The 23,235-nt window shown below is 43.4% G+C and overlaps 1 protein-coding gene across 3 annotated transcripts in view; it reads left to right on the top strand.

Annotated features, from left to right (window-relative positions):
* Positions 1–23,235, top strand: part of CPNE4 (copine 4) — a 603,237-nt gene that overhangs the window by 557,196 nt on the left and 22,806 nt on the right. For all 3 annotated transcript variants that reach the window (XM_045037596.1, XM_019810707.2, XM_003992123.5), the window contains 3 exons: positions 3,738–3,824; positions 7,102–7,161; positions 18,952–19,085. In XM_045037596.1, coding sequence (XP_044893531.1) covers positions 3,738–3,824; positions 7,102–7,161; positions 18,952–19,085 — 281 coding nt within the window. The remainder of the gene's footprint in view (positions 1–3,737; positions 3,825–7,101; positions 7,162–18,951; positions 19,086–23,235) is intronic.

The following is a 23,235-nucleotide window of genomic DNA, read 5'->3' on the forward strand; positions in this document are numbered from 1 at the left end:
GAAGAAAGGAGTTTCAATTTTCCTCTAACTGAAAAAGAGACAGTTTTGTGCTCTCCAGGACGGGAGCCACAAGCTACATGTGAGTATTTTAGCCTCACTTTTAATTAATTAAAAATTTGAGTTTCAATTTCAATTCCTGAGTTACATTAGCCACACTCCAAGTACCCCATCACCTCCTATGGCTAGTGGCTTCAATGTTGGTTGGTGCAAATATAGAATATTTCCATCATTGCAGAAAGTTCTACTGGACAGTGGTGCAAAGGAGTCCAAGCTAGAGAATGACATGACGGGTTTTAACTTTTTTAAAAGATTACTCTGGCTACTGTGTACATAATCCATTGTAGAGAGAAGACAGGGAAGCAGAACTTTCAGAAGGCAAGACAAGAGGTAATAATGACTTAGGTTAGGCTAACAAAGTGGTAATGGAGATGGAGAGAAGTAGAGTGATTTAAGATGGATTTTGGAGACAGGGGCTAAGACATGTTGAGGGTTTGGATATGAGGGGGATAGATGGGTAAATGTGGGTGTCATTTCCTGAGTAAGGAAGTCTTGTTTCAGGGAGGTCCAGTTGTGTGGAAAGTTCAAGAATGGGGTTTGGGAAACTGGCACTCAGGGGAGAGGCCTACCTGGAGATGTATTTTGGAGCCATCAGTAAACAGAAGTGGTTGATGTTAAGAGAATGGAGGATAGGGAGACAGATAGAGGAGGGTTGAACCCTGAGGAACCTCAGTAAGTAGAAACAGAGACAAAAAGAGGAGACATCATCCTCTTTTAAGCTCCTTCCTATGAGAGTCATGGTTCTGCAGGTGCAGGGTAAATTCTTGATTAACTTGGATGAATTCTTGGGTGGCCTTCATGAACAGCCTTAGTCTGAGGTGGCCAAAAGGGAGACTTGCAAGAAGAACAAATAGGAGAGTCCCTCCAAGATCCTCCCCGTGGAAGTCTGCATTAATAGGCTAGGCTTTGGAGCGGGACTGACAGGTACCAATCCCAGTTCTACCAGTTGCCACCCATATGACCTGAGCCTCATCTTTAGTCTACAAAAGTGGGTTGTAGGGAGAGTTAAGTGGGATTGTAGATGTAAGGCACATACCCCATAGTTACATGAAAACTTTATCCCAAGACAGATGCAAACTACTTACACCTGGTTCATCAGCATCCCCTTCCCACCCAACAGGCATGAAAGCCCCAAGTGCCTGCGGGCTCTGACTCAGCTTCCTTGGAGCCCTTGTCTGGCTGCACCAACCCATCCTCCACTACTGGTCTGCCTTAGCCTGAGAAATGAGTGCACTTTTCATGGATTATCATTATAATTCTTTTTTTTTAAATTTTTTAATGTTTATTTGAGACTAAAAGAGAGAGAGAACAGGGGAGAGGCAGATAGAGAGGGAGATACAGAATCTGAAACAGGTTCCAGGCTCTGAGCTGTCAGCAGGGAGTCCGATGTGGGGCTCAAACCCACATACCGCAAGATCATGACCTGAGCCAAAGTCGGACCCTTAACCAACTGAGCCACCCAGGTGCCCCTATCATTATAATTCTTAATAGAACTTGAAATCTAACTCAAAGTTTCATTTGTTATGTCCTGCTTTGTTGAAGAAATTGAGGTTAATGGGAATGATTGAAAATGACAAAGGAACCACCACAGCCTCACTTTCTAACTGTTACGGTAAATCCCCACACTACTTGTTCACACTGTGACATTAGAGGAAGATTTGGGGGAAAGGCAATTTCAGTTTTGATGGGTTTGGGAGGGGCTTGGGGTGCTTTGTCTGAAAGCACTAAATCTGCTTTGAGACAAGCTAGAATTCTTGCTTATCAAGAGCTTGCCACATGGAGAGCAGATTAGAAGAGAACCTAAGAGAGGGAAGAAAGACAACCATCATGACGGTGGAAAGATTAGGCCTTTGAAACAAAACAGGGTTGTAGATGTCCTGATTTCAGATTCAGTTTGACTCTTCTCTCTTCCTCTCTTCCTCTCTTCCTCTCACCCTCCCTTCCTTCCTTCCTTCCTCTTTTTATTTCCTTCCTTTTATGGAAGGAGTTTTAGAGAACCCTTAGCCAGTACAGGATTCCTTTCTTCCTAACTCTTACATTGTTGCCCAGTCCCTACTGGAACTTCCCCAGTGTTGAGAAACTACTGTTCTCAGTTATCTGTTGCTGAGGAACAAATTAGCCCAAAACTTTCCGGCAGAAAACAATGATCATTATTTACTCACAATTGTTGGCAATTTAGGCTGAGTTCACCTGGGGCAGCTCCTCACCACTCTACATGATGTCAGCTGAACTCACTCATGCATCTGTGCCTCCGCAGCTGGGATGGCCGAGACGTTTCTCATGTGCTCTTTTATTCTCCAGGAGAGCAGCCTAAACTTTTTTACATGGTGGTAAAAACCTCCCAGCAGCAAGAGGATGGCAGGCCCCAATGCCCAGACACTTTTTAATCCTCTGCTCATACCACTTTTGCTAATGTCCCATTGGCCAAAACAAGTCCCATGACTAACCTCACCGTCATTGTGGGAGGGAACTGCACAAATACACAGACACTGAGAGGAATGGGTCACTGGGAGCCAATGCTGCTTCGGTCTACCCCACTCACATCTGCCTGAGAAACTGCTTTATTTTCAGGGGGTGCCTGGGTGGCTCAATCACTTTAACGTCGGACTCTTAATTTTGGCTCAGGTCCTGGTATCACGGTTCGTGAGATCGAGCACTGCATTGGCCTCTGTGTCACAATGCGCGGAGCTCGCTTGGGATTCTCTCTCTCCCTCTGTCCCTGCCCTGCTCTCTTTCTTTCTCTCTCAAAATAAATAAATAAACTTTAAAATTTTTTAAAAAGAAAGAAATTGCTTTACTTTCAGATACCGCTAATTGTCAGAGAGTGAAAATTGGTCTCCTGAGTGGAAATCCAAGGATCCAGCTCCCACAGAATGGTGGGCAAGAGTTTTCAGTGGCTCTTGGATGTTTGGCTTGAAGTTGATTTTGTCACATGAAGTCTCCTGTAGGCTTGAAAGGTTGATATCTGTTCTCCTAAGCCCCCCTCCCCTTAGCTCCCAGCTACCTCCTCAGTTTCCAGCCACTCCTGCAGCTCTGATACTATCCCTCAGAGAAGCCCCTTTGGAGATCTGTTGTGTCCCTGGTGTGATATGTATCACTCCATTATTTTATTTCTCAGGGAAGTTCTGTGCAAACTCATCATTATCCCCACTAATTTCCTATAGTCAGCACTCACTGTCTCTCAGTTTTCTGACCTTTTAAGCTAATTCCCACGCACTAAGACTCAACAGTGCGTTACTCAACGGTGTGTCTACAGATGTTTCCTTCCCTTTGGTGCTTGATTTGATCCTATTAATAGAAAGCATTTATAAGTACCAGGCACTTTTTTAAATGTGTTATGTGGATTAATTATTAAATCGTCACAATAATCCTATGAGATAGATACAATTACCAGCTCCATTTTACAGAGGAGATATCCAAGGCATAGAGGAATCAAGTAATTTGCCAAGGGTCACACAGCTGGAAGTGGAGGGACCGGGACTGGAACCAGGCAGCCTTATATCAGAGTCTCACTCAGCCACGCCTCCTTAACCACCCTCCCTCAGAATGCAAGGGTTATCCCGCAGAAACCATTTGTCAGCCCTCAGATCCAAGTGCCGTAGCACCTCGGGGCTTGGCTTCATGGAATGACTCCACTTCTTCCTAAGCAGGCTCTCTTGCTGTGGCCCCTCTTGTTGCAGGTGCAGTGGGAGTGCATCAACCCCAAGTACAAAGCCAAGAAGAAGAACTATAAGAACTCGGGCATTGTGATTTTGAATCAGTGCAAGGTACGTACATAGCCCTTCTCTTTCAGGAGTATGAAGCTAGGGCTGTCTGGGAGGAAGAGCTCAGACTGTGTGGCCGGAGGGAGAAACTGTCAAGGAGGTGTAGTGTTTTTTGTAATAAAAAACATAAAGTCCATGTTATAATGGATGTGGAGTGAAAAACATAAGTGTGGGTGGTCTTGGAGCTGTGGTGGCCCACTGCCACCATCCCTTCTGCAAAGACAGTCATACCCTCAAAGATGGGGAGTCCTGGTCACATGTCAGGCTCTTCTCTGTCCTGACAGCACCAGAGGGAGATCCCCCAAAAGGGGAAGACAACATTTCCAGAGCTCCTGCTATGCACCTGTCACAGTGTTCAGTGCTTTATATGTGGTGCCTCACCCATGCCGAAAGGGTACTGTGAAAACAAAGCGATGGAGAAAGATTAGAAGGCCTAGAAATTCCTCCCAGAAGGGCTCTAACTTCACAGAAAATCCCACATGCTAGTAATCAAATCTCTTAAATCATATCTGAAAATAATTCTGGCATTGGTTGAGTACTTACTATGTGAGAGTAACTATGATGAATTCTGTTTAACTTGTATCATAATGCTGAGATTTCTGCTGTCAACTGAGATCATGTAACTAGTCACACACATGGTAAGTTTAAGAGCTGAGATTTTAATCTATGCATGTCTAACTCCACCATATACAATTTGAATGCCATCTAGTTTCTCTCTGTGTATGTCAGCTTCCTTTTCCCAGATTGGCTTCTCCCTGGCTGCCAGGAGCTGTGGGAGCATATCCTCTCATAGCAAGAGCAATAGTAGAGGAAAGACTGATATGCCCACCCCTTGAACCAATCAGTGTATTAAGATTGGCCATCTAGGATCATTGTATTAATCATGTCTTTTATTTTCTATACTTTTTTGATGCATTAACATCTCTGGGCCTTGTGGGCTGGGTAGGAACTTCTCCCAGGGTTAGCTAATTCCTATAGATAGCCAACAACTTGCTTGTGAGCCTGCCTTTGATATGCAGACCAACCAGTCCAGAGCCCATACCCCCAACCACCTCCTTTATCAAGCTTACACACACACACACACACACACACACACACACACACACACACACACTATTCCTCTGTCCCTATATCTCCCTGGGTCCAGGCTTTACATAATTAGAGACCACCCCTATAGCCCAGAGTCACCAAAAGTATCCAAACTCTCCAATCCTAAACCAGTTTAACTGCTTACCATACCCCACTCATTCCTTCCCATGATAAAACACAATAAAGACTTCCACCCACACTTTCCTCTCAATCTTTCTGCCTTCTGACTGACCCTAGTGCTTTCCCATGTGGCCCCTGAGTGGCATGACATGCCTCCTACCCTTTGGGGAACTCTGGGTAATAAACTCTTCTTTGAAAGGCAGTTGTCTCTGGTCATCTCCCCTATCTATACAAATCAAATCCCAGGCACATTCAAAACATCCCTGTGCCCAGGGAAGGAGGAGAAAAGATGTGGATGAACCACTTCAGTGGTTGTCTGTCTCCTTAAGGTGCCTGTGATAAGTCTGTTTTGATTCTCCATGAATTGATCTTACAGTTTAGTGCTTAGGGGCCAATATTATTCAACTCGTTCCCAAGTTCTTATTTCCTGGGTACATAGACAATAGTAGGGTGTCCCAACCATCAAGCAAAGCATTGCCAAAGGGAGCCAGGAGCAGGCACTATTCAGGGGGCCAAGTGAACACCAGCCCTGAAAAAAGTCTGCCAAGAGATGTGTGCCACCTAGAGGTGGTACCTAGAGACACCAACACGAGATCTTGTGGGTCAGTCTCTGAGAAGCTGCCCTGAGCATCAGATGAAATCTGAAAATTGAGGGTCAAAAATCACAGTTACTCACTGTCCAGGTTAAAGTGGCCAGATGACAAACTTCATGACTGTGGGTATCGTGTCTGTTTTTCTCATCACTATATCCCTAGCATCTAGTGCATAGTGGCGGCTTTGTTAAATAAAATTTAAAAATTTATTGTTAAATAAATGAATGGATGAATATCACCAAGGGTCAAGAAGCAGAATCATAAGGAAGCAGAAACGAAGGCCAAAAATTGGTATGGCACGTGAGAACACTGATAATCATGGTTGGGCAAAAAACAGAGACTATGCTGACTTCCAGCACAGAGGTCCAAAGGATGGACTATGCAGTCCATTTGCCACCATTTGAGTCCCACCTCCACCTTCTACTAGGTAGGTGATCTTAGCCTCAACTTCCTCCTCCACAAAGATGGCACAGTAGAAATAATAGCTCCACCTTTACAGGGCTGTCCTAAGAACTAAATAAAATTATGGATGTTAAGTCCCTGACTTAGAGTTAGTCATTGCTGTTCATGGCATGGCAGGAATCTAATGAGTGGGAAACGGCCAGTAAAGGCCTTCTCAGGTAATTGCAATCCTGAAGCAGCCAACCTAGATTACTTGTGGTATTAAGAATGTTACCAGGACTGGAACTTAGACTGGGGAGCAAGAGTGAAGCCTAGTGTGAGACTTTATTAATTCCGAAACAGTGGTGTCCCTTGAAAATATAGTGTTAGCTCTCCCTGGAGGCATGCATGCCCCAAAAGAGGGGAGCAGGGCATGAATAGCTGCACCCCTCACAGGGCCATCTGAATTAGGCATTGCTTTCTTTCTCTCCTATAAAATCAAAATTGGAGCAATTAAGCATCTGACTCTTGGTTTCAGCCCAGGTCATGATCTCATGGTTTCGTGGGTTTGAGCCCCACGGTAGGCTGATGCAGAGCCTGCTTGGGATTCTCTCTCTCCCTCTCTATCTGTCTCACCCCCAGTTATGCTGTCTCTGTCTCCCTCAAAAATAAATAAACTTAAAAAAAATAAAATCGGGGTGCCTGGGTGGCTCAGTCGGTTAAGCGTCCGACTTCAGCTCAGGTCATGATCTCACAATTTGTGGGTTCGAGCCCCACATCGGGCTCTGTGCTGACAACTCGGAGCCTGGAGCCTGCTTCGGATTCTGTGTCTCCCTCTTTCTCTGTTCCTCCCCTGCTCTCACTCTGTCTCACTCTCTCGCTCTCTCTCAAATAAATGCAGATTTTTAAAAAATTAAAAAATATATATTTATAAAAAAATGAAATCAAATCAAAATCAACTGACCTATCTCTTCCCTACAGATGTCTTTCTACTCTTTCTTCTAGGTTAGCAGTCTAATGCCAAAGACTAAGCTTCACTCCATAAGGAAATAGATCATGCTGTTACTAAAACGATTTCCTCTCCTCCTCCAATGCAGATCCACAAGATGCATTCTTTCTTGGACTACATCATGGGCGGCTGCCAAATCCAGTTTACAGTAAGTTGTTTCCACATTTGTTCATATTCATGGAGCAAGGTGTGGGGCATGGTGGAGGGTTGTGGGAGTGTGGAGACAAAAATTTATTAAAACCCTTGGTCAGCTTTTTTCAGGTCTCATTGCTGAAATATTGTATGACATAATTTTTTTTTCTTTTCTTTCTTTCGATATAATTTTTTAAAAGTGAGTTCATACTTCTGTTTTCTCCAGTGACTATGGCTGTCAGGAAGTCATATCAGAAAAGTCATGCCACTCAACCTCAGGTGGTTTGGGAACCCTCCTCATGCTTCCCATTCTTTCAGTAACTGCATGAGGCATGGGGCAGTGGGCATATTGCCAGATCCCATTACCTGGTGAGTAGGAATTGGAAGGAAGTAAGCCACTCTGGTAAGTGCCACTGACCCAAGGCAGATGCAGCCCAAAGACCAGCACCAACGCCATGCCCAAGGGTCAGTGCCACGAGTAAGCCATCCAAATGGTTCATCAGGCAACGAAAAGGTGAATTCCAAAAGATTGGAGAATTAGGCTTTCAAAGTTGAGAAACAAGAGTGTCTAGACTCAGTGGGTAGATCAGGGATCATTTCCTAAATATAATCTGTGAACCCATAGGATTTATACACTCCAATGATTTGAGTGGGTAGGCTGAGTCTCTTTAAGGTGCCTGGTAGGCCAAGCTTATGAATCCATCTGCCCTTGAATAACTTACTTTCAGTGGCCTAATATTCAAAACCCTCCCAGGTTTGGACAGATGTGACCTCCAGAAAGAGGATCCCAGATGGCAAGGATAGATCTGCTAAAACCTATGGGAAAGCAACACGGCAAACAAGAGAACAACAGTCTGAACAGCTTCTGCTCCCCATCTTGCAGATGTGTACTCGTGAAGGTCAGCCCTGTTTAGCTCCCTTGACTGGATCAGTCATGTGAGAAAAGCAAGGCAGATGGGTTTAAATTTTTTGTCCAGGTCTGAGCCCAAGAGAGTAGACAGGACCAGTGTATTTCTGGGACGGGGACGGCAGTACTCAAAGGACTAAAAGGAGCTGCAAGGGGTTGAGAAAAGCGGTAGTTTTATAGACTGACCTCTCCTTAGCTAGAATCCTATCCTCTAATCTCAGAAGGGTCTGCCTATATCTTCTCTAAACTTGGGGCATGGTTCACTTACTCCTGAATAGGTATGGGTTAATTATAGAATTTGGTCATTTCTTTAGAGTCTAAGGCACACCCACCCAGCCCTCCTGCATGCATACTGGCACGTACAGAAAGTAGCAAACATGTTCATCGTGAGCACACACATCTAATTCCAGCTGTCCTATGGGTTCGCTGTTGCACTGATGTATACACATAGAGGTAGAGAAGCCAGCAATGTCATATAGGAGAGCTCCTGGAAATAGTGTCCCACAGTCTTAGGCAAAGGAGCAATTCAGGAAACTATTTATAGGTTTTCAAGGGAGAGCACTATTGATTTGGTTTGGAGTCTATAGATTCCATGCACTCGAACAACTCTATTCAACCTTCAGGGGCTTGCTCTGCCCTTGGAGTTGTGCTGCAAAGAACCAGCCCCCATGAACAACAGAAGTTTATCCCCACAGGGTCCCTAGCTCCACAACCTGCGTCCACATGGCTTGCCTGACCCAGGCTGGCCCTCCCCTCCTTTCTCACCCCTGCTGATCCTCCCCAGCTGAGGAGGTACCACCTTAATGTAGGTACCACTACTTCTCAGCTCCAGCTCCTTCTCCCTCCCTTAGCAGTTCAGTCTTCCTGAAACTCTTTGAATTGTCCTTTTATTAAGCTCTCCTGGATCATCCCTTCTGAGTGTGCCATTTGTTTCCCGTTAAGACCCTGGCCAGTACACTTTACAAACAGGGGCTGAGAGAAAGCTTTTGCACTTTCCACAGATGCCTGGTGCTTTTGACTCTACCTTAAGAATGTCAAAAGTGGAGCATCTTCCCCTTCAGGTGCCAGGCTGATGTGTATTAGGTACTTTTATTGAATTACAATGGATCAAACCCTAACCTTAAAGGAGAGGGAAGGATGAGGAAAAACAAGAAACCTGATGAATAAGTATGATACTAGTTTTGGCTTCAAAAAACATCCTATGAACTTAAATGTTTACACATCCATATAGCCTAATGATAAATACCAAAACCTTATTTGGGTTAATATCCATAAACGGGGTATATTTAGGGGAGTATTGGAGAAGTGGTTTGGATTAAGAATTTGAAGGGCAAGGGCGCCTGGGTGGCTCAGTTGGTTGAGTGGCTGACTCTTGATTTTAGCTCAGGTCATGATCTCACGGTTTGTGGGATCGAGTCCTGTGTCAGGCTCTACATTGACAACGCGGAACCTGCTTGGGATCCTCTCTCTCCCTCTCTCACTGCCCCTCTACCTCGCTTGTACTCTCTCTCTCTCAAAATAAATGAATAAAGTTTTTTTTTCAGCTCTTTTATTTTATTTTTTTTATTATTTTTTATTTTTTTTTTATATATGAAATTTATTGACAAATTGGTTTCCATACAACACCCAGTGCTCATCCCAAAAGGTGCCCTCCTCAATACCCATCACCCACACTCTCCTCCCTCCCACCCCCCATCAACCTTCAGTTTGTTCTCAGTTTTTAACAGTCTCTTATGCTTTGGCTCTCTCCCACTCTAACCTCTTTTTTTTTTTTCCTTCCCCTCCCCCATGGGTTCCTGTTAAGTTTCTCAGGATCCACATAAGAGTGAAACCATATGGTATCTTTCTCTGTATGGCTTATTTCACTTAGCATCACACTCTCCAGTTCCATCCACGTTGCTACAAAAGGCCATATTTCATTTTTTCTCATTGCCACGTAGTACTCCATTGTGTATATAAACCACAATTTCTTTATCCATTCATCAGTTGATGGACATTTAGGCTCTTTCCATAATTTGGCTATTGTTGAGAGTGCTGCTATGAACATTGGGGTACAAGTGGCCCTATGCATCAGTACTCCTGTATCCCTTGGATAAATTCCTAGCAGTGCTATTGCTGGGTCATAGGGTAGGTCTATTTTTAATTTTCTGAGGAACCTCCACACTGCTTTCCAGAGTGGCTGCACCAGTTTGCATTCCCACCAACAGTGCAAGAGGGTTCCCGTTTCTCCACATCCTCCCCAGCATCTATAGTCTCCTGATTTGTTCATTTTGGCCACTCTGACTGGCGTGAGCTGATACCTGAGTGTGGTTTTGATTTGTATTTCCCTGATAAGGAGCGACGCTGAACATCTTTTCATGTGCTTGTTGGCCATCCGGATGTCTTCTTCAGAGAAGTGTCTATTCATGTTTTCTGCCCATTTCTTCACTGGGTTATTTGTTTTTCGGGTGTGGAGTTTGGTGAGCTCTTTATAGATTTTGGATACTAGCCCTTTGTCCAATATGTCATTTGCGAACATCTTTTCCCATTCCGTTGGTTGCCTTTTAGTTTTGTTGGTTGTTTCCTTTGCTGTGCAGAAGCTTTTTATCTTCATAAGGTCCCAGTAATTCACTTTTGCTTTTAATTCCCTTGCCTTTGGGGATGTGTCGAGTAAGAGATTGCTACGGCTGAGGTCAGAGGTCTTTTCCTGCTTTCTCCTCTAAGGTTTTGATGGTTTCCTGTCTCACATTTAGGTCCTTTATCCATTTTGAGTTTATTTTTGTGAATGGTGTGAGAAAGTGGTCTAGTTTCAACCTTCTGCATGTTGCTGTCCAGTTCTCCCAGCACCATTTGTTAAAGAGGCTGTCTTTTTTCCATTGGATGTTCTTTCCTGCTTTGTCAAAGATGAGTTGGCCGTACGTTTGTGGGTCTAGTTCTGGGGTTTCTATTCTATTCCATTGGTCTCTGTGTCTGTTTTTGTGCCATGAATAAAGTTTTTTAAAAAAGAACTTGAAGGGCTTTTAATTTTGAAGTAATATGGTGGATAAGGGAATGTTCAGAAGAATCTTGAGCAGGACATTGAAGCAGCTGGGCACATGCTTTAGGGAACCAAATCTGGGAGTGTTTGGTGGAAGGCATTGAAGGTGGTGAGGAAATTATGAAAGAAACGCAAGCAGAGGGGCGCCTAGGTGGCTCAGTCGGTTAAGCGGCTGACTTCCGCTTTGGCTGAGGTCATGATCTCGCAGTTTGTGTGTTTGGCCCCAGTCCAGCTCTGTACTTACAGCTCGGAGCCTGGAACCTGCTTCGGATTCTGTCTCCCTCTCTCTGTCTCTCTGTTCCTCCCCCACTTGTGCATGCTCTCTCTCTCTGTGTCTCTCTCTCTCTCTCTTTCTCTCTCTGTCAAAAATAAATAAATAAACAAAGAGATGAAGCAGGAAGAGATTAACCATCCTGACGACAAGTAAGAAGAGGCTAAATTAGCAGGGCAACAGTAGCAGAGGCACTGTGGAAAGAGAGTCCCATAAGCCTTGGCCTATGATCGATCCAATGAAGAGACAGAAGGCAAGGGAGGATGATGAGTCCAGAGGACTCAGATCTTTTGTGCCTGACTGACAAAGCGTGGTGATCCTATTCACGGCAATATGGAAATCGAGAGGAGCCACCGACGAGATGATGGATTTTATTTTGGACATGATGGAGGTACTTTCAGGCCTCTCAGTGTCGAGATGGCACTTATAAATATGGTCCTAGGTTTCAGGAGAGAAGTAGAAGCTGCACACATATGGGTTTGGATGAGATGGCCAGAGAGAAGAAAACAGAGAAAAGGCGTCTCAGGGAATTATAGAAGATCTCCGTTAGGCAGCAAGGAGAAGAAGGGAAACCCATAGGAGGAGAAATGCCAGAGGAAAAGGTCCAGGACGGGGCAGTAACCCAAATGACCAGAAAGAAAATATTAAAAGATCAAGGGCAATAATCCCATATGCAAGAAGGTGAAGAATAAAAAACTGGGTCATGTGATAAAGAGGCACATATCACCTTTTGAAAGAGCAATTTCAGCAGTATGAGACAGGGAGACCCAGAAGTTAGGGTCTAAACAGAAGGTAAAAGAACTGTTCATTCAAGAAGGTTGGCAACAAAAGGCCATATTTCATTCTTTCTCATTGCCAAGTAGTATTCCATTGTGTATATAAACCACAATTTCTTTATCCATTCATCAGATGATGGACATTTAGGCTCTTTCCATAATTTGGCTATTGTTGAAAGCGCTGCTATAACTATATATTTTCACTCTTATGTGGATCCTGAGAAATTTAAGACCATGGGGGAGGGGAAAAAAGTCAGAGAGGGAGGGAGCCAAACCATAAGAGACTCTTTAAAAACTGAGGATATGCTTCAGATTCTGTGTCTCCCTCTCTCTCTGCCCCTCCCCCGTTCATGCTCTGTCTCTCTCTGTCTCAAAAATAAATAAACGTTAAAAAAAATTTAAAAAAAACTGAGGATAAACTGAGGGTTGATAGGGGGTGGGAGGGAGGGGAAAGTGGGCGATGGGCATTGAGGAGAGCACCTGTTGGGATGAGCACTGGATGTTGTATGGAAACCACTTTGACAATAAATTTCATATAAAAAAAAAAGAAGTTTGGCAAGATGGGGCAAGAGAGGAAAAGGAGGATAGCAACTTGAGTATCAAAATAGGGGAGGTTTCAGGCTAGAATCCGACCATAAGCAGAGAAGCCTCAGTGGAGTGAACAAGATTAACAATGCCAAAAAGAGCCCTAGTCAATGATTCTTTTTTGGTCAGCGGCACCACTTGAGAATCTGATACACAATCCATATCCTCTCCCTGGAAAATGCACACACCCGATTTTGCAGGCAATTTCAGGAGGTCAAGGGCGCTCTTGAGGACATTCCATCTCCTCATGCAAATCCTCGGGTCATAAGACCTGGAGGGCAACCGTCAGAGGGGAGACTTGGAGGAGGTGGATGGAGGTGGAACAGACTAGAGGGCAGGGGTGGGGGCTGCAGGAGGAGTTCACTGTGTTTGGCACATGGCAAAGCAGCCAAAAATAAAATTAGATAACTAGAATTTCACACACAAAACACAAAATTATAGACAGCACAGAAGAGACAGGCACCATAAGGTGTTTGGAAAGAAAATGGTAGAAGAGTTCACCATTTCCTTTGAAAGTTATTGCTTTCCCAGATGCATAAAGATGCACTTTGTAAAACAGATTTTCAGGGATAAGCTGTATGTAAATTACAGCACTCATTTAGGTGGATTATGATAAAGTCATTTTATTTATTTTTTCTTAAATATGAAATTTATTGTCAAATTGGTTTCCATACAACACCCAGTGCTCATCCCAACAGGTGCCCTCCTCAAGGTCAATCACCCACTTTCCCCTCCCTCCCATCCCCCATCAACTCTCAGTTTATTCTCAGTTTTTAAGAGTCTCTTATGGTTTGGCTCCCTAACTTTTTTTTTCCTTCCCCTCCGCCTTGGTCTTCTGTTAAGTTTCTCAGGATCCTCATAGGAGTGAAAACATATGGTATCTGTCTTTCTCTGTATGACTTATTTCACTTAGCATAACACTCTCCAGTTCCATCCACGTTGCTACAAAAAGCCACATTTCATTGTTTCTCATTGCCACGTAGTATTCCATTGTGTATATAAACCACAATTTCTTTATCCATTCATCAGTTGATAGACATTTAGGCTCTTTCCATAATTTGGCTATTGTTGAAAGTGCTGCTATAAACATTGGGGTACAAGTACCCTATGATAAAGTCATTTTAAATGATTATAATGATTGATGATAACATAGGGACATGTTTATGACATAACATTAACTGAAGAAAAGGAATGTAAAGCAGAGCCACCCTATGGTTACAACCAGGTAAAATGTTTATATATTTATATATATGTAGAGAGAGAGATAAAATCTAGAAAGGAAAAGAAACCAAAACATAACTTGCTCGCCAGTGGAATCCTTGAGGAACAAGGATTGTCCTTGGCGGCATCCTTGACCTCCCTAAATTGTGTGCAGAATTAGGTATGTGCATTTTTGGGAGACTGGATATAAATCTTGTATCAGATTCTCAAGTGGTCCAGGTGACCCTCAAAAATGTATTTTTTCATATTTTCAGATGGCCATTTTTATTATTTCTAATTTTTTAACATTAAGGATGATGTTGCTTTCCTTTATCTCTGATTTTGTAGTCTACATTTTGGCAATATAATATTGCTATAATAAGCTGAAAGTGGCTCCTCCCATATTAACCTTCAGCCTAAAGAAAAAGAACACGTATTACAAGGTGGCCAGCTATTCCTATTTCTCAGGAAATCTTTCCAACACTAACACATGTCCACACTGTGTCCCAGTTTAAGTTTTACATCTTTATATCCCAGACTAAACACTGGTGGACTCTGGTATAGACCTCTGAGAAAAGAGAATGAGCCCTGGGTTGAAGAGGGGAATGCTTTGCGGTCTGCAGGAAATGAACGGGGTGACCTCAGGAGTCCTTTCCATCAGGTCTAGGTTCCTATTTCTTTGCCCACAGTGGCGCTTTGAGGAGGTAGAGAAGCACAAGAGTTTAATCTGTCAATTAAGAAATGGTTCAGACTGAACGGTATCTCCACCTACAAGGCTTATTGTTACAGATCCAAATTGTATACAAATATAAAACAAGCAAAAAACAAATCTCTTGCCCCAGCAGACGATATGGCAAAGGTTGACTGCACGTTGATTGCAGAGAGATTAGGCAACTAACCAGAGGTTGGTTCCCAGCAGCTTCGCTTAGAAAACACCCAAAAGGGGGCGCCTGGGTGGCTCAGTTGGTTAAGCCTCCGACTTTGGCTCAGGTCACGATCTCGCGGTCCGTGAGTTCGAGCCCCGCGTCGGGCTCTGGGCTGATGGCTCAGAGCCTGGAGCCTGCTTCCGATTCTGTGTCTCCCTCTCTCTCTAACCCTCCCCCATTCATGCTCTGTCTCTCTCTGTCTCAAAAAATAAATAAATGTTTAAAAAAAAATTAAAAAAAAAAAAAAAGAAAACACCCAAGAGGTTTCAAATGGCTTGTTTGTCACAGGCAGAGAAGGGAATCTGAGGAGTGGGCTTGTTTTGTGTAGAAGCTAAAAATGTCCAATGATAGATGCTCATCACTGGCTTCCAGCCTTTTCCAGGAAGCAGCTCTGCACTGGGGACTTGGTGGCAATGGAGGGAAAATTTCACATTCCTACTTTACAAGGTCTTGCAAAGCTGCTCCACAGCTCTGCTTAATGATGAGCGAGGCCTCCTGGGCAGAAGGGGAGGGCAACGGGCGGGTGCCTATTCTTGGACCGCCTGCTGGGAAGATTGGAGCACATACCAGAACCACAGGCTTTCGTAAATGCTTCATATCAGAAAATGAAAACGTAGCCGCTCTGCAAGCTCACCAGCATTCAGGAAGCAGGCGTCAGCAGCCACCTCCACAAACAGGCATTTTTCAGTCATTTCCTTGCTTTTATTTCTCAACTTAATCCCGTCTTTCACTGCCTCCCTGTTGCTTTTTAAAATAAATCTAACCTTTCACTCTGTTCTCCTTCCACTAATGCTAACTTAAAGAGCACAGAGAATTCTTGGTAGAAGGCCACCTCCTGAAGATATTTTATCTCCAGCTTCATCAGGGCGACTTTAGAAACCATCACTTGCCAGGGAAACAAATCTTTCAGCTGCTGTGTACTTAAGACTGTCCATTGCTTTCTAGTCAATGATAAAATATTTTTGTTATGAGGAATGGGAACTATAGAAAGGGGTGGGTGGTAAGGATCATTGATTTATTTCCTTTTTCACCATTTAATTTTTAAGTTCATACCTTTTCCCAAAGCTCTATCAGAGTCTCCAGAGCTAGAATGGCCTCTGTGGTTGTCACAGATACTGGGGCCATCCCCATGGGAAAAGTGGAGCCCTGCCCCCACCTCCTGCAAAGGTCTGCCTACAGAAAAAAAAAATTAAAATTTCCATCAGGCTTGTTTGTATGTCTAAACAGCACCACCAAGAGCAGGCAGCCCAACACCAACCTTCTAACAGTGATCTTTAGGTGGTTCCATTTTCCTCTAGATGTCGTTTCCATTTTCAAAGAAATGTAGCTACTCCCTTTCTCTAACTGGCATCAGTCGGTCACCAAATCCTGTTCATTTTCTATCCTTAATATCTCTGGTCACAATCCCCTTCTCACCATCACCTCTGCCCCACACTAGTTTGTTAGGCATAACAGAATTATTCCAAGCCTGGGGATGAAGAGTTGATAGAAATGAAATGACAAAATAGGGCCAGAATGAAGAAGCAGGAGAGTAGAGAGGCGCCTACAATGCAAAATTTAAAAAGAGGCAATCACTCTCAAGATTGTGCAAATGTAGGGTCAGCTGGGAATGAAGTCCTTCTTGAATTGACACCCTCGTCACCAGTCTTACCTTCCCTTGGTCCCAACCCTATGATGTGTGGCTTTATTTTAAAGTGTATTGTTGCCAAAATCTGTGTATGTTCACCCAGACATTATACACACTTCTTCCCATAACACAACATACCCATTCGGGTGTTATATCTGGGCTTGCATGCTGCCACTTGGTGCCTGAATGCTTGGAGGATCTTGCCCATGCCTGGGGAGGCAAGGGGGACATTTAAGTTTCTTGAGTTGTCATTTTTCTTTATGGATGTTTTCTCCCTCTGGTGTTTATATGACCTGATTTTACTCTCTGGTTTTATATCAAGACACCAGCATGTTTTTCTCATTATGGAATACCCTTGACACTCAGGTAATCAACACACAGGACAATTTTCAACTGCAGCCTCAAGAAGCATAGGTAAAGGATTGTGGTGATCCTTGATGAAGAACATCATAAACACACACACACACACACACACACACACACACACACACACACATTAATTGCCCTATTTCTACATTTTACAACTGTTTTGATTATAAACAGCTGTTCGTTCAAGGCCATTCTATCCTAAATTACTCTAGCTGCCTTGTAGCTAGTGTCCCTACTTCCAGGCTAAATCCTCTCCATTCTTTATAGTCATAAACATACCCATGTGACAATTTGGCATGTTAGCCACAGCCTTATGTTTTCTTTGGGGTATATAGTGGCATAATGGAGGAAAAGCCTTTGGAGCCGTATAGACTGGGGTGTGAACCCAGCTCCATCACCAGGAAATTTCATCACCTGTGGGCCTCAGGGTCTTCATCAATGAAAAGGAATAACAATCTCTGCCTTCCAGAGTTCTTTGATGAAAATAAAATAACATAATACCTGGAAAGCAGATAGCGCAGTGTCTGACACAGAGTAGGGTTTTAACAAGGGCTAGTCCTCTCCCCTTTGTTATCTAAAGTAAGAGCATCTCAGGGGTAGGAAAGCACCTTGCAGTTTTTCTCCACGTGACCTTTTCCTTTTGAAACATTATTAGTATTAGCATCTTATCAGCTGGTACTCCCTTGTTGAAAACATCTGGTTATTCCAAAAATAGAATTTACATCCTGCTTAAATTTCTTTTCAACATAATCCTGGGAGAGGTGAAGAAGAAAAGGGGAAACAAAATCGGTGATAATAAGAAATAACTTCATGAAAAAAAAAGGGGGGGAGTGTAAGTGAACTCCTGGTAGCCTATTGCTTTTCTTCTTCTAGTCATGTGGATTGGATTGCAGCATTACAGTATAAGGTGTGGCTGACATTTTCCCCTATCAACCTTACTCTTATAGGCTGATCTCTCAGAAGCAGAAACAGAACACAAAGCACCTTTTCTCTGTCCTTCCAGAAATAACATCCACCCTAAATAAACCCAATGGGATATTCCAATTATTTGTCATAATGGAATGTTGTCAAATAATATGCATGTAGCATTTCCCATCTGCAAGATTAAAAGAGAAAATAAAGCCTCTCTGTCATTAGTAAGTGGATTCAGCTGAGCCCTGAAGAGAAAGGGAAGACACAACAGGAACATCTCTGTCTTTTACTACAACTCCTTTTAATTCCCCCATCCTTTCTCTCTACCCCCCACCAAGCTAAAGTTTTTTTGTTTGTTGGTTGGTTGGTTGGTTGGTTGGTTGGTTGGTTGGTTGGTTGGTTTGGTTTTTTTGAGAGGTGTTTGCTGGGCCAACTTTTATTTAAATGGTAATGATGCTAGAAACCAGAAGAAATGTTTCTTCTCAGTTTAGCACCCTCCAGGCTTGAGCCTTTTGTTGTTTGTTGATGTTAAGAGTGTTAAGTGGGTCAACTTTTATTTAGACAATGATGCCAGGGGTCAGAAAAAATCTCAGAAGTTCAAAGATAATATCTCCTTGGTGACAAGGCAGAGGACTCCCTTTTCTGCTTCCCACCGACTATGCCATAGCATTCAGCTTCTTCTCTGGTATGGGCAGGACTTCTCGCTGAATGCCTCACTCAAAGCTGCTTCTTGCAAAAAATTCATTATAACCACTTCAACACGTCTCTCTGCAACTGGCTGCACACGAAAGTATGACAATGGCGTTCTTCTACAGACCACATCTTTAACACAGAATGTAGTTTTAAGGGATTTTACCTCTGCCTCACAATCAGAATTGTCCTGCCTGAAGAGCACAGGACTCTTTTCTTAGTGAATTATGAACTCAGGGGCAGATATTCCATCCTTCCTCTTGCTGCCTGGCAACGTGGATCCGCAGTGGCTGGGCTTTCTAACCTCCGTGTCAATCTCAAGTTCTGTTTTGGGATTGGGGGAGAGGAAAATGGAAGACTACAGAAATGGCCTCAACCAGATTAATAACTTCCCTCACTTTCCTTCTTGGCAGGGTACGCGATGTGCTGCTTTTCCCATCCCTGGCCATGTCTTTTGTGTGGCTGGTCACAATTCCTACCAGATGCATTCACTTTAAACCTACCTGTTCTCCTATTTTCTCTTCCAGGTAGCTATAGATTTCACTGCCTCAAATGGGGACCCCAGGAACAGCTGTTCCCTGCACTACATCCACCCTTACCAACCCAACGAGTACCTGAAAGCCTTGGTGGCTGTGGGTGAGATTTGCCAAGACTATGACAGGTACAAGACCTCCGGTCGTCCCAGGTCTTATAATCTCTCTGTGGGTTCTGATGGTCCCTGGATGATCCTTGGCAGGAAAACAGACGTGCAGTCAGCAGTTACCCATACTGAGCTCATGAAGCCACAGAATAGAACCTTGCCCCAAATTTTATCCTCTCCACACCTAGAGAAGCTGAGTTCATGCCATGCTCACCTGGGTCACCAAAACCAAAATATCCTTTCTCAGCTTTCTTATGTGGCTTGCAAAACTACTTTCCATCTTGTGAAGTTTCAGAATGGGTCTTGCTACTCAAAGTTTGGGCCATGGACTAAGCAGCATAGCACCACCTGGGAACTTAGAATCCCGAGCCCCACTTCAGACCTATTGAATCAGAATCTGCATGTTAACAAGATTCCCAGATGATTTGTGTGCACTTTGGAGTTTGAGAAGCACTGGTTTATTGGACATTTTTGAATCTAACCCTCACATTATACCTTATGTTGTAGGTATTGTTTAACAGAAGAGGAAAGAAAACTGGGCAGGGAGGTTAAGCTGTGCACTGTCACTCATCCTGAGGCAGGATTTGAACTGAGATCTATTTCCTCCTACCATTTAAGCTCCTAATCACTGTGTTTCACTGACTTCAGAGCTATTTTCAGAGCTAACATTAGTAGAGGGTGTGTGTCTGCCCACGTGCACATGTGTGTGCCCATCCACAGAAGTGTGTGTGTATGTGTGTGTTTGTATGTGTGTATATAGATAACATGGTTTTGAGATCAGATTGGTACTACAGTTATTTTTCCTTGATGGTAAATATTGACCTTTCCCACCAAGAGAATTGTGATTTACATAAATTACATTAAACTGAATTTATTTTGCCTTTCCAGTATTTCCAGGTTGAGATGAAGTTGTTCACATGTTCAAGAAGGTTCTTTGAGGTAGAACGAATATAAATATAAATATGGATACATCTCAGTTGAGTCATTAGTGTGTTTGTAAAACAAGGCTAGTTAGTAATAAGAAGCAATAAAGTGAGCCTTTAAATCAGGAAAATAAAGAAGGTGACTCTGTCCTCTAGTTTCAGAGAAATTTTATGGGACAGCATGATTTCTGTTCTTTCTAGTGTCATAACCAGTGGTAGGTATATTAAAAACCCCTTGCCCCAGGCACCAGAGGGGATGAGACAATCTAGTGACCAGAATGTGCAGAGAAACCAACAGGAGAGGGATAGGAAAAATCTCATCTGTGTCCTCCTGCTGGTGAATCTCTGCATTCGGCTTGGTTATCTTCAATAACTCAACTGGGTGTGAGGGCAGTTGGGGAATGAATAAACAGATCCAGTACAATCACACAGCCTTAAACACTCAGGCCTTTGCTGACACTTGCCCTCTTATACAGTTAGAACAGAGGGCAATAGCATTTTAAATTACTTTGTTAAAGTGATACTTCTTATACTTAACCGAGGTATCGACTGTGAAGACAACTTGAATTTCAGCTCTGATTTCTTTTGGCCCAAATACAGGGAGTATTCCTAGAGAGGGTATATATCATATGGAGAGTTCTACCAAGGAGAGAGAAAATTGACAAATTGTCTCCCCACTGCCAGAAATTTCTCCAGCCATACCCAAGATACCAAAACAGTCATTTTTTCCTAACATGCACATGAATGATTTAGTGCATGATTTAGTATATACATAAGAGGCAAGAAAGAAGGGAGAGGATGTATCTTCAGGATTCTTACTAATTTTAAATCATGAAATGCTCATAAAAGAGATAAAGTAGGTAAAGCACTCGATACAATACTATAAATACATGCTGCTTAATAATAAAATTGACTCAGACTCTAGGGGAGAAGGCAGTATAATAACGAATCCAAAGAGAAAATTGGTGGTTTGACCAGAAACTAAGATGCCAATGCCCAGAGCCTTGGCTACGGTCCTGCAGCAGATTTACAGGATGATCTGGAACAAACCGCTGAACTTCCTGTTTCCTGGTTACTTCACATGCAGGATGCAGATACAATCCAAGTGACCCATACATCTTTTAGAGCTATTATCCTCTTATAATATAAAAGCCAGGCAAAGCCTGGAGAGCATTTAGTATTCACTCAAAAATACAGATTCAACATAAAAGTAAGGTATTATACCTTAGGGGTTACATAAAGAATTACTGTAAATGATTCTTTTTAAAATTTTAAAAGGAAAATAGTGAAGTTATCAGCCCATCTGACCAGGAAAATCAGGTTTCCGCAGTTCAGTGGAACTATACATGTATACATATATGTATACGTATATATGTACATGTATACATATATACGTATACATGTACATATATACATATACGTATACATATAAAGAAGGCAGCTCAGCATTAAAAGGGGCAAATGCCTAAGGAAGAAAAGAACTGAAAAGCCCAGGCGCTCTTTTGAGAGACTCCCTGGAAGAATGTGTAATGCAAGCCGCTCACTTGAAAACTGACAAGGTTCTGCAGTTTCTCCTTTGCGTGGGTGGATAGACAATAGACAGGCAGAGTCAGGAAATTTCAAGTTGGGGCTTTGGAATTAATTTATTCTCACATCAAAGTCACTGAGGTTGATGTTCAAAAGAAACACTTGAATAAAAACTGACAGAAGGCGTCGTTCCCCCTCCTGCAGAGACAGAGAGGTTTTTAATCCCCATGAGCCTTAGAAATTGCTCCCAGCCTCTGACAGCCAAGGGTTTTCTTTCTGCCTTGTACAGTCATTGCTAAGGGGTCATTACGAGGTGATCAATGAAGTAGAACAGCTTGGGAGACACATAAAGCCCTTCTCAGGGTGCCTTGAAGGGGAAGCTTCTCCACAAATTTCTGGTCCTAAGGCCAGAAGACAGTCCTGCCAGCTCACTCTGTCTCTATGCCTCCGAAAGAGAGAACACTGCCCATTCCCTCCCCTTTGAGTCGCCAAGCATGCACACATGTATGTGTGTACACACACACACACACACACACACACACACACACACACACATAAGCTCATATATTCCCTGTTGGTTGTAGCACTTGTCCAGCTCCTATGAACATCCTGGTCAGGCTGCTCAAGACCAAGTGACATCCATTCTGTGAGCCCAGCAGAGGTATGGATCTCTGACCACCTGGAATGCCCTCCAATAAAAGGCTGGTCTGTCTGCTATCGATAGAGTATAGATACTGAATACGGTGCTTGGAAGCACAGACTGCCATTTTATGGATGCGACCACCCCAGCATAAGGTGGAGGTTTCAGCACCTGAGGCAGGAGTCTTCCTCCACGGTGTGCTAGGAGGCAAAGTTAGAACTGATACCCAATCTGACAGGTACTGGGTTTAGAATCCAAAGATAGGTTCATGTCACAGTTCTACCTTTTCTACTCTACCAACACCAGTCAGTGGTTCTCAGCCTTGGCTGCACATTGGAATCATTCGGGCAGTCTTAAAATATGCTGATACCTGGGCCCCACTCCAGAGGTTTATTAGTCTGCTGTACATCCTGGGGAATCGGGATTTTTAATTCTAGTGGGCGTCCCAAGTTGAGACCCAGCGTTAAATCGGGAGAGAATGGGTCAGATGGAATGGCTAAGGACCAAGCAGCACCTATTGGCTGCCAGGTACCTCACATGGTGTTGTAAGGACAGAGATAAATTAACAAAGCATAATTTCCCCCTAGCTGGTTCACAGTCTCAGGGAGAAAAGGGCTTGTAAATAAATCGCAGCCCAGCTTGGTCAGGGCAGCTGACTGTAGACGAGGACTGCATAAAAAGAGAACGATTGACTTTCTCCTTTGTGGGAGAAGAGGTAGTCAAGGAAGGCCTTCTGAGGATGGTAAGTTCTGGGAAATTCAGTTGTTATTAGAACATGAATGGACTTATCTTTATTATTCTGAATCATTAGACCCAACCAGCCTCCTACAAAGGGCAGAGTCAACAGGAGTGGTAGAAAGAGCATGGGGTCCCAGTGACAAATAGACCCTGGGTTCAGACCCCAGCTCAGCTACCTCTGTTCTGAGGTTTACATTCCATGTGCCTTGGTGTCATTGATTTCAAGTGGAAGTTTTCTCTAACTTTCCTTGAGGAGCAGTTGTAAGGGTTAGATGTACAGTGGCTAGCTAGCACATGTTCGGCCTGTTATACTCAGTAAATGATAGAGGCTATTATCTTTGAC

Source organism: Felis catus, chromosome C2, assembly GCF_018350175.1.
Source record: "Felis catus isolate Fca126 chromosome C2, F.catus_Fca126_mat1.0, whole genome shotgun sequence".
NCBI lineage: Eukaryota > Metazoa > Chordata > Mammalia > Carnivora > Felidae > Felis > Felis catus.